The sequence below is a fragment of the Medicago sativa genome, chromosome 2 (genome assembly GCF_051527215.1).
Source record: "Medicago sativa cultivar Bolivia chromosome 2, Bolivia_mono, whole genome shotgun sequence".
Classification (NCBI taxonomy): Eukaryota; Viridiplantae; Streptophyta; class Magnoliopsida; order Fabales; family Fabaceae; genus Medicago; species Medicago sativa.
Window position 1 is genome coordinate 66053739 of NC_140750.1, and position 11599 is coordinate 66065337.

Below are 11599 nucleotides of genomic sequence, written 5' to 3' on the forward strand. Positions count from 1 at the left end.
GTGGATATTATTATTATTATTTTTTTTTTTAAATTTTTGCAAGCATTTTTAAATTGGAAGAAATTAAAAAAAATGGAAGAAATTAAAAAAAAAAAAGGAAAAAGAAAAAGAAACAACATGAACATCAAACACCAACAGATTTTATATCTTCATCTCTTCCAATCCAACAAAAAAAAAACTTGATTTTCAAATTCCCTGAAGTCTGAATTTTCAAATGATTATGGACAAAACCAGATTCAAGAATAACAACATGAACATCAAACACCAACAGCAAAAATAGAAAATGATTATGGATTTTCTACCATATTGATGTATTGGAGTTGGCACGTGATTTTTTTCCCCCTCTAATTATCATCATCCTCTTCCACAAAACTATCTTCTTCTTCATCATTACTATCAAAGAACCCTAATTTTTTGAATCTACAATATGCTTGATTATTCATGAAATTGATACGGGGCTTCTCTTAATCGATCAATTCTAAATCAAACCCAAGCACAATTGCTGTGTTTTGATGGCTATGATGAGAGAAGCAAACCCAAGCACAATTCTAAAAGGGCAAAGGAGCAATTACAAAGCAAAACAGTTTCCAGTCAAAACAGTTTCCAACAAAACAGCTCAAAACCTGAGCTTGGTAAAGAACCACCTATTCTTCCTAGTCTTAAACCTCTCCTCGAACCTCTTCTTCGCCTCCTTCAAAGCAGTCACCTTCTTATCCTTACTCTGAAGAACATCAGTAGTAACAACCTCCTTCAAATCAACATCAAGTGTGTAACGCGGCGGCATCAGATGCTGGTAGTTAACAAGCTTCACGAACCCCTTCACACGCGATTTCTTCGCGGTTTTCTTCGCTTAATCCTTCTTGATAACCTTAGCTGGATACTTCTTGATCCCTGCAACAAGACAATGGCCGTATGCACGGTCACGGGTTCCGTCGTCGAAATTCTTCACGATGACGGCTTTCTTCCCGGCGTAGCGTCCTTGAAGGACGATGACGGCCTTGTTTGGCTTCAGAAACTTGACCATTTTTGGTTCGGCGTTGATGGTTTCACTCTCCTCTCTCTCTCTCTCTCTCTCTCTCTCTCTCTCTCTCTCTCTCTCTCTCTCTCTCTCTCTCCCAGTTTCGCAGAAGCAAAGGAAGGCTGAGCATTTTTTTTTAATTTCTTCCATTTTTTTTAATTTCTTCCAATTTAAAAATGCTTGCAAGAATTAAAATAATAATAATAATAATAATAATATCCACGTGACACCAAACATAAGGGGTTTGGGTGCCACGTCATCACTGACCAAGTCAAAAAAGCACCAGGGGGCCAAAACTGCCATAGAATCCAAACTTAGGGGGCTGTTTTGTATTTAAATTAGTTAAGGGGCAGTAACCGCCGGTTTTGGAAAGATAGGGGGCAAAAAGTGCAATTAAGCCTTAATTTTATGTTGGACTTGTTGCTTATATTTTTTAGATGAAATTGTATATGACTTGTATGAATTTCAATTATAATATTTTTGTTAATATTCGTCGCTCTCCCCCCAATATTTTAGACAAGATCCGCCACTGTGCTTATTATTGTCCTTGCAACTACCAATTAAGTTGTATAAGACAGATTATAATCGATTTTTTTTCTCTTCCTTTTATTTTTAATTTTAAACAAAAGACACTTAGGTGAATGCATTTAAACAGAAAACACTTTAGGGCCCGTTTGTTACAGATTAAAATAAAAGTGATTTTGATATAAAATAATTTAGAGATTATATTTTAGAGATTATATGAAAAATCAGAATCTATTTTGTGTTTGTTTACTATAATAAAAATCACTTTTTTTAAACAAATAATCTAGTTTGTTTGGATACAACTATATAAAAGGGATTTTTTGTTACAAAATTAGTTCAATCTTTTAAATTATATTTTCTCTCTCCTCTAAAAAAAATCTATTTTATTTTAAGCTGCTCCTAACAGCTTCTCATTTGAAGCTGTTTTTAGATTATTTTTAGATTCTGATTTTTTTAAAAATCTGTAACAAACGGATGCAAAACTCTTAAAAGTGATTATTTGTTTAAAAAAAGTGATTTTTTTCTTAAAAAAGCTATAACAAACGGGCTCTTAATTTATTTTACTTTTAACTAAAATCAATTTTTAGACTAAAACCCACTTTGGTTGGTTTGATGGTGTTAGCTTGAGACATTATAGTGTGCTCTTCCTCAACGTCTTAGATTTGATTATCTCCGATGCCAATTTGAATATGCTAGTTTAGATTAAAAAAAAAAATTAGACTAAGGAAATGTATAATACATGAAAGTTTATGACGAAAAACGATTCAAATAGAGTGATAAAAAGATTGAATGATGGAAGAAATATAAAAGACTGACTTGTAGTGTTCAAATGAAACGATAAAAAGAGTGAACGAATGGCTTCCATTGCTTCCAAGTGTTAAAATTTTGTACTTAGCATAAAAACTAACTTCATATTAAAGTATAAGGGTCAAGGTAAAACATTCTTAAATTTGTACATAGTAAAAATTGCATTTAGGGGTTATTTATTAGTAATGAATCTGGCAGTAGCTATACTGCTACAGTAAGTGTGGAACTCATCATGGCAGTATATGTTTGAAAAAAATTGTTTTTTTATGCCATTCATAAATATACTTCTCTAGACAAAAACTTTTTTTTATTTCTTCTAACAGTACATTTTCAAACACATGTGGTTTTCTTAGAGATAGTCGGGGATAAAGAAAGGATCAAGATCCTCTCCATTGAAAATATTTTGAGAAAATAATGTTGAGATCTTGATCATTGAGTATACAAACAGTAAAGTTTAGCATGGAAGTCATGGAATTTTAGTATGAGACAATAGGTATTACAATAGTAATTAACTTATTGTAGGAGTAGAAATATAATATAGTGAAGCCCTAAATGTTATTAACATTACATCTCAAAGGCTTGAATACAATTGCACCTATGCTTATCTATTTATAGATCCTTGAAGGTGTTTCTAGAAGTAGAATCATGTAGACTTTTGTGTGACTCACTTGTGCAGAATTACCTTTTTAGCAGGAGTTTTGAAGTCTTTTGTTTGAGTGCATATTCAATTTGGATTATTGTATTATTTAAGTTGATATATGAAGATTTTGATTAGGACTTTAGGGGCTAAGTGTTGGGATATTTGATGAATAAGAAGGTGATTTTGAGAAAGTGAAAAGTGGGGGAAAAAAATTGTATATTATGGAACAAAAGAACTGTTTATTTAATCATAGAGATTACAACTATCAATTGCACTGTGATCAACGGCGAAGTTAGAGTAATTTTTACGAGGGGGCCAAATACAAAGAATTTTTTTTAGCCAAAGAAAAATTATCTTTTTTAAAATTTAATATCTTAAATTAGGATTAAATATGTTTAATGTCTATAAAATTAGGCTTCAAGGAGACAAATACATTATCAATTGAAGTTTGCTAAATAGACTAACAATTTATTTTCAACATCAACAAATAAGCTATCTGTGTTAAACCAACGTTCATTTTATTTGACTATTGATAACTTTTGTTGCAAAAAATGTTTTCACCATGGTTCTTGTAGAGACCGAAATGTCAAAATAAGACAAATAAGTCTATTAATCAGTAATCAAGTAATTATTTTTTTTAACATTTTAATTTATGCTAAGTTTTTGCAAATGAAATTGTTTGAGGTAACTAAAAATATATTATTGGGGTTGCTAACAACATTAATACACCTAGTTATTCAATATAAATAAAAAATTTGGGGTAGCTACCCCTTGGTTATAAAAGGATTCGCCCCTGACTGTGATACTACTATATATATGCAATCACAGTGACTAAAAATCTAGCTAAAACTTCTCAAATCTTAACAAACTTCTACCTAACTTGTGTTGCAAGTTAATTACTTGTAACACAAGAAAAACCTAACCAATTATGAATTATGTATACCAACAGTATGTTAATTTAAAATGGGATTCTTTGATTTTCATTTGAATTGATGTTCTTCGATCGGCTTGTTCTATTTTTTTATGCTGTGGTCAAGTGGGAACATGGTCATGATTGTTTATTTTGTTGTTTATTTCAGATGTGCCACAAACATGGTGTGATGCATAGGGATCTCAAGCCTGAGAATTTTTTGTTTCCAATTAAGAAGGAAACGGCTGCATTGAAAGCTGTAGATTTTGGACTGTCAGTGTTGTTTGAACCAGGTAAGGCTTTTAGATGGCAATTAAGGTTGCATTGTTGCTTGACTTCGTCATATTGATGGTTTTAAGGGTTTGCAATTTGCTGAAAGTTCTCCATTTGTAACTGACTTAAAAAGTGTTTTTTTTGTACAAGCGACTTTTCCACTTCACATTGATTCATAAGTTCCTAGTCTAGTAACTTTAGACTACATATTCTAGTTTTCTCCAAGACATTACCATTTATGTTTACTAGAATAGTTACAATCATGATTTTGTCTCTGTCCTGCATTAAAAAAAAAGAAGGATTATTGGGTTCGATTCACACCCTTGGCATACAAAAATACCAACATTTGCCGTTAAAAGAAAAGACGTGTATTATAAAATTAAAATATTTGCATTTAATCAACATATGCATTTCCGCATCACCAATGACTAGCCAACTCATTATTAAACTTGACACAACACAAAAAATATACCACAAATTTAGGGGTGGGGAAAATTTCTGATATTTAAAAACTAAGTTACTATATTTTTAGATTTAAAAGCGCGGACTAAAATCCTGAATCCATAAATATAAAGACCAAAAAAGTGATTTAATTCAAAAAGAAAGAAAAATGCACAGAGCTATTGTTGCTATCTTGGGCCTGAAAGACTAACTGCTGATAGATAAGCATCAGAAGAAGTGGAGTTGTTTCCGTCATTGGAGGATTTTGGTGGTTTAGGAACAGTACAAAGACCCTCTAACATTTGAACAACTTTTGTCATGGAAGGTCTCATAGACATGTCTTCCTGTATACACCACAATGCAACACTTATAGCACAATGAACCCTATCATCATTCTCATCATCCATTTTCAACTCTGAATCAATGATATCTCTCATTTTACCTTCTTCCATCATCTTAAAAGCAAAACGAGGGAAATTGAATTTCTCTGACGTCTCAGTAGGATCATAATTCTTCCTTCCCCCAATTATCTCTAGCAACACCATCCCATAGCTGTATACATCGCTTTTCTCTGATATAGCAGAGTTTGTTATCCACTCAGGTGCAAGGTAGCCACGAGTTCCTCTTAATGTTGTAAAAACATGGCTTTCTTCTCTATTCATAAGCTTGGCTAAACCAAAATCTGAAACTTTGGCAATGAAATGATCATCTAGAAGTACATTTTCAGGCTTGATATCACAGTGAACAATTTTTGAGTCACACTCTTGATGCAGATAAGCAAGTCCTTTTGCTGTTCCTAATGCTATACTATACCTTGTATCCCAATCCAGAAGAAATTCACTTTTTTTCTTCTTGAATATCCATTTATCCAATGAGTTATTAGCCATGTACTCGTAAACTAGAAGCCTATGAGTTCCATCTGCACAAAATCCTTTTAGCCTTACCAAATTAAGGTGTGTTGGAACAAAATGTGTTTAACAATGAACCTTAAAGAGTTTTGATGATAACAAGGTATTAAAAATTCTAAATTGGACTAGCTAATATTTGTTCAAGTGTACAGGACCATAATTATAAAGTTACATCATCATTGGTTCTGAATGAGCAAATAAAGAGCAAAGGAAACAACAAAAATTTGAAGCTTGGACGCTCCTGAAGGCAACTTGTTACTGAAGAGAAAAAGCTCTCCTGAAGTTAAGTCGCTTCTGAAGTAAGGATAGTGCTCCTGAAGTTAAGTCGCTTCTGAAGTAAGAATAGTGCTCCTGAAGACAAGAAGTCCAGAAGTCATATCATCAGAAGCTGCATCATCAGAAGCTGCAGAAGTCATATCATCAGAAGCTGCCTCATCAGAAGCTATTTCACCAGAAGCTGAATCTCAACTGGATTTGCAAAAGATTCAAGAATTGAAGAATTATCAATGCAAAAGCTGTCTATTGGATTCGAAAACACAAACAAAGGATTAGTGGAGTTTTGCAACGGTCATTTCAAAGGTGTTTGAAGGCTTGTGCTTGCAATTTGGACGAAAGCGTTGACATTGTACTTTGTACGAATTGTACAACCACGTTCTCCACTACTCTGTTTTGTGTCCACGCTACAAGACAAGAAAACAGCTCCAGAATACGGTCTCGCCTGCATATATGTTCCTTTGGATAAGGAATGGATTTCAAATTGGTTCTTCATAGGACAACAACCAAATCAGGCAAAAGATCATTGGTGAAAGATCAAGCTTCAACAACGACTCTTTGGTGTGCTGGCAATTTCACAACGTCTCTTTCACACCTCTATATAAAGGAGTGAAGACCTAGAGATTTGGTAATGCAAGAACGCTGAATGAAAGACTCACAAGATTTTCACAAGTACCAAACCTCTGCTGAAATTGTTCTGCATTCACTTAGAATTTCTGTGTCTCAAAGTCATATCTTAGAAATTCTTAAGTCCATTGAGTCTGTATCTGATTTGTATTGTGAGCACCTCTGATTGTATATCAAGTGTTCAACCTTAAACAATTTTCTGTGTAATTTTGTTTAGTTAGGAAGTCTCTTGCAGTTGTGCTTGAGCAGGAAGTCTCTTGATTGTGTTCTTGAGCAAAGGAAGTCTCTAGCTTGTGTGCTTGAGCAAAGGAAGTCTCTTGCTTGTGTGCTTGAGCATTTGTAATCAGATATTACCCATAGTGAAATCTCCTTGGAAGTGCAAGGGGGACTGGACTACTTCCGGATTGTGGAAGGAACCAGTATAATTGCTTTGTGTCGTTCTTCTTCTCTCTCTCTCTGTTTTATTCCGCTGCATTTAGATTCTGATTATCACTTCAGAAGCTGTCTCACTTAGCTTCTGATCAGTGTGTTCAGTTTTTAGGAGAAACGAAGAATTTTTCAAAACACAATTCAACCCCCCTTCTTGTGTTTTTCTCACCTTCAAGGTGATGAATGCTTCCGATGATGCTAACTTCAGCTCTGAACTCTTTCTTCCCTTGACCAATACCTTCTAGCTTCTTCACAGCTAATTCAGTCCCATCAGGTAGAAGTCCTTTATAAACTGATCCAAAACCTCCTTGACCAAGCTTCACAGAGAAGTTATTAGTTGCAACTTCAAGATCTTTATAGCGGAAACGGATTGGCATGCCTGTTAAACTCTCCTAGAAATTTTCTTCTTCTGAATTCTCTCGAGGTAACTTTTTCTTTTTCTTGTAGTATAGAACCCCCATAAAGAGCAGAACAAGAAAAGTTGTTATGACAACGATCACAACAACTATGATGTGCTTATTGCTTCTTTGACCTCCATCACGAGCAACCTTAATGTAAGAAACATAACCATAACCATTATCATCATCAGATTTCTGAAAACTTCCAACACTGTCCAACAAGAAACAGTTCCCTGAACTTCTATGAAAGAACATTGCAAGACAAGAGCAATTTCCAAGACATGATGTTTGACAATTGGATAAATCAGTATTTGAATAGGGACGAAGAAAATCAAGCGCAAAGTAACCAAGTCCATCGTCAACTTTCAGAAATTCAACAGATCTTTTTGATTTATCATCGCAAGGAGAGGCAAAACCCGGTTTACAACTAGGAAGAAGAACAAGAGGACAGCTACACATACGGTTGTTTGAGCATATTCCGTAGGGATCACAAGGTTCTGGTGTACCACAAGGATCTCTTGGTATTCTATCACTGTTTGATCCAGTACCGTTGAGATTCGAGAAAGTAATGACACCGTCTTTGCCTAAAACTGCAATCCAACTTGCATATATATCAGAGACAATGAATTGCCATAACAAAGACTTATTGTTTGTTATCATAGAACCTCCAAGAATTGTCACTGAGATTTGCAAAAGCCACAACATCGCCATTCATGTTAATGATTTTACGGATATCATTCTGCATAGTCCAATAAGTCTGTGGAGTTTTGAAACCAGCTGAAAGCATAACAACACCAGATTTGATCTCAAGAACATAGGTCAAGTTATTTGAACTAGGTTCACTGATAAGTTTCATTCCCTCTTTGAAATCCTGTGAAGGCATTAAAGTATCAGTTGGATAACTAAAACTTTGCCAAATTACCGTATTATTGTCGTCGTTTCCAAGCAAAACCAAATTTCCAGTGTCTTGCAATTCCATTGTTTTGCTAATTGTCTTTGTAGACCAGATCACAGTTCCATCCCTCTGTAAATAGGCATTTCCTTTTTTATCAAACACAAAATTATCAAAATTGGAAACTGGTAATGCTCTATTAGCAGTCCAAATCACGACGGAGCTAGTCATGTGGACGATTGCTAATAGAAACTTGGTGGTGTCATTAATGGCGGTGACAAAACCAAAAGCAAAATTTCTATCCTTTGAGAGGAGGAATTTCGAGCCTTCGTCAATAAAATTCACTTGAGAAGCTTCCATCCCAGGTGAGATTGTGCCAATATATTGAATATCACATAAACACAGTTTGGACATGAACAGGAGGATGGAGATGGATAGACCAACAACAACATAGGATAAAAACCAATGTTTTGTTCCCATGTTTTAGTTGCTACATGGAAGAATTTACAAGGAAGATAATTATGGAAGTTTTAAAATGGAATTGGTTGAAAAGAAAGAATATAACAACGCTAGCTGAAGCGCAAGTTGGAAAGTGAAATAACATAGCAAGCAAATAACTACATACACGTTCACAAAAAAAAAAAAAAAAAAAAACTACATAAACAAGAGAATCTAAAATGAAAAATTTACTAACTATACATACATATTATAAAATAGTTTTATCAAATTGCAAATGTTACCATGCTATGAAATATTCTCACAGTCTTAAATATAAACAAAAGTCTACTATAATTATTACTACCTCCGTCCCTAAATATAGGAGCCTTTTGCCAAAATTGCGGAGATTAAGAAAGTTGGTTGTAGTATTAAATTTGTATATAATTACTATTGTTTTTACAATTTTATCCTTAAGAGAGAGAGTTAATTTATGTTTTCAATATAATATTTATTGTTGATTGAAGAAAAAAATGCAAAATAAATAAGGGTATGTTGGTAAAGAAATAATTAATGTACTTGGAAATATCAAAGGGGTCTTATAAAAAGGGACAAATTATTTTTTCAAAAGGGTCTTATAATTAGGGACGGAGGTAGTATATTTAATACCAGATTTCCAAATTTACCCTTAAATTAAATTTACTATAACTATTTCAATGTTTTCAACACTTAGGAAACACTTTCAAGGATAAAATTGAAAAGGATGTGTTTTTATATGATGACTTAAATGCAATTTGACAACTTTCTTTAAGACGATGTTTTTGTTTTTTCTTAAATATAAGATCGGATGAAGCAAATTTTTATAAAAATTTATGTATTGAATGCACTGTAATTATAGTATTTGTCTTTCTTAAAAATAATTTTTCTATTTAAAATCTTTAAAGAATGTTCTAACAAGACCTTTAAATTTAAAAATCAAAGTTGTAGTTTTATGTGCATCAACTAATTGTATGTGTGGACTAAATTACAAGACAGTTCACATCACCCACATTAATGACTTATGGCCAATTGAGTTTGTAATTGTCGCACTCATTTAATTTATCTTGGATCTTTTCTTTCTTATGGCTGTTGATAATTAATGTTTCTTATGCGGGTTGGCTTTTGTTCACTTTGGTTGGGATTGGACGGTTCGTTGATTTGAATTCCACTCGATCTGGTTCTTTTTTTCAAGATTGGTGTTTCTTCTTTTTTCTTGTCTTCACTTTAGTTTTATGTAAAAAGAAGAACTATAAGAAAGTGAAAGAAAAAAAATAAGAACTATATATATTTTTTGGTAGCTGATGATGCTACACTTATCGTAATGGGTTTACTAGAAGCAGGTAGCACCACATGTTTGACCGTTTGACGTGTTAACACAATAGTAGTCAATCCCGGATAACTCTATGTAGAGGCCAACCCTAAGCAAGATCGTGTATACCGGTATGACAAAGAGCGGTCATTGATATTTGATTTTTTTTTTTGGACAAATTACACAAATAATACTATAGTATAAAAAAACTTATATTTAATATAAAATTAAATATAACTATCAAATCTCATGAAACATTCATAAATCAAACCAAAAAAAAAAAACAAAAGACAGAGAAGCAAATACAAAAAATCATAAAATAAGAGAAATCGTAAAACAAGAAAACAAAGGAAGAAAAAAGAACAGAGAAAGAGAGAAGAGATCCCCAAGTTGTGTTTTCTAGTTTTTTTTTTTTTGACCGAAACAAAGTTAACTATCATTAATCATCCAATGTTCAATACAAGAAGGATAAGAATCAAAAATACGGTGACTAGCCCAAGAACAGGCCGCCCTAGCTAAACTATGAGCAACCATGTTCGCTTGTCTCCTAACAAACTTCACCTCGAAGTTGGAATGTAAAGATAACTGATAAATAATACTAGAAACAATAGCATAGAATTCCGAATCACCCTGGCACGGAGACGATAGAGCTTGCACTAGAGTAGATGAGTCGGACTCGAAGACAACCCTGTCCCATCTGTTCGCATCCGCAAAGTGAAGAGCCTCGAGTAAGGCAACTGCCTCCCCCTCCAAAACTGTCATATTTGCCCGCTGCCATTTCGTTTGAGCCCGAATAAATAGCCCGCGGGAGTCTCTAACACAACACGCAAAAGATGTAATATGGTTACGGTCATGGAACGCGGCATCCACATTGCACTTCAACCATGTCTCGCGTGGTTTCTCCCAAACTGAGCTGTTACCTTGCACTCTATTCTGCCCGTGTTGCACAACCGGTTGTGGGGGATGTTTATGAACCTCCTGCCATTGCTGCCAAGCATCTAGTGCCATCCTCCCAATGCTTGTTGAAGTATGATGAGCGGCATTCCAAATGACATCATTACGTGCAGCCCAAATTTGCCAAAGAAGTGAAGCCACCCGACCAGCAATGTCTCGGCTTTCGGAACGACATATATCAAAAACAAAATCTGCCAAACTGCTCATAGTTCCAACTCGCGGTTGCAGCACAGTCGAAAGGCCTGCCCAATACCAACTCTCACGCGCCACCATACAACCCACAAAAGCATGCCAATCATCCTCAACATCCATATCACACCAGGGACATATCACCTCACATTGTACATGCCGTGATTGTAGTCGGAGACGCGTCGGAACACACCCTCTGCAAATCCTCCATAACAAATTACGTGCTTTGTGAGGGGAATTCACATTCCAAATTCTATGCCACTCTCCTTCAACATGGAATCGATCAGTATGTAACAACTCCATCATAGCAAGTTTATAACCAGTCTTAACAGTATACCTCCCGTTACTTCCATCATCCACACTATTTTATCATTCTGAACTTCTGCAAAGAGTGGTGTGTCGAGAATAGCTTGCACCATATCATCTGGAAACAGAGATTCAAGCTTATCAATATCCCAAACTTGTTCCTCGCCAACTATCAAATCAGACACACGCAAACTATGCACACCCTGACTTTGTGGGGATTGAATCC

General features: G+C 34.6%; 1 protein-coding gene and 2 pseudogenes across 2 annotated transcripts; all 3 read right to left on the reverse strand.

The window, feature by feature from the left end:
• Positions 1-597: 597 nt before the first annotated feature.
• On the reverse strand, positions 598-1026 carry LOC146949827 (large ribosomal subunit protein eL27-like; annotated as a pseudogene).
• A 3715-nt stretch (positions 1027-4741) lies between these two features.
• On the reverse strand, positions 4742-8621 carry LOC146949828 (G-type lectin S-receptor-like serine/threonine-protein kinase SD2-5; annotated as a pseudogene). Its single transcript, XR_015027389.1, has 2 exons — positions 7031-8621; positions 4742-5570 (listed from the first exon to the last, which is right to left on the reverse strand). The product of XR_015027389.1 is annotated as a G-type lectin S-receptor-like serine/threonine-protein kinase SD2-5 (transcript).
• A 957-nt stretch (positions 8622-9578) lies between these two features.
• On the reverse strand, positions 9579-11370 carry LOC146949829 (uncharacterized). Its single transcript, XM_085748573.1, has 2 exons — positions 10524-11370; positions 9579-9595 (listed from the first exon to the last, which is right to left on the reverse strand). The coding sequence occupies exons 1-2, from the start codon at positions 11368-11370 to the stop codon at positions 9579-9581; spliced, it is 864 nt and encodes a 287-aa protein (XP_085604699.1).
• Positions 11371-11599: the final 229 nt, after the last annotated feature.

What these genes read in the sequence shown, in the direction of transcription:
- LOC146949829 (XM_085748573.1), bottom strand. Translation starts at nt 11,370, where the DNA reads ATGGAGTTGTTACATACTGATCGATTCCATGTTGAAGGAGAGTGGCAT.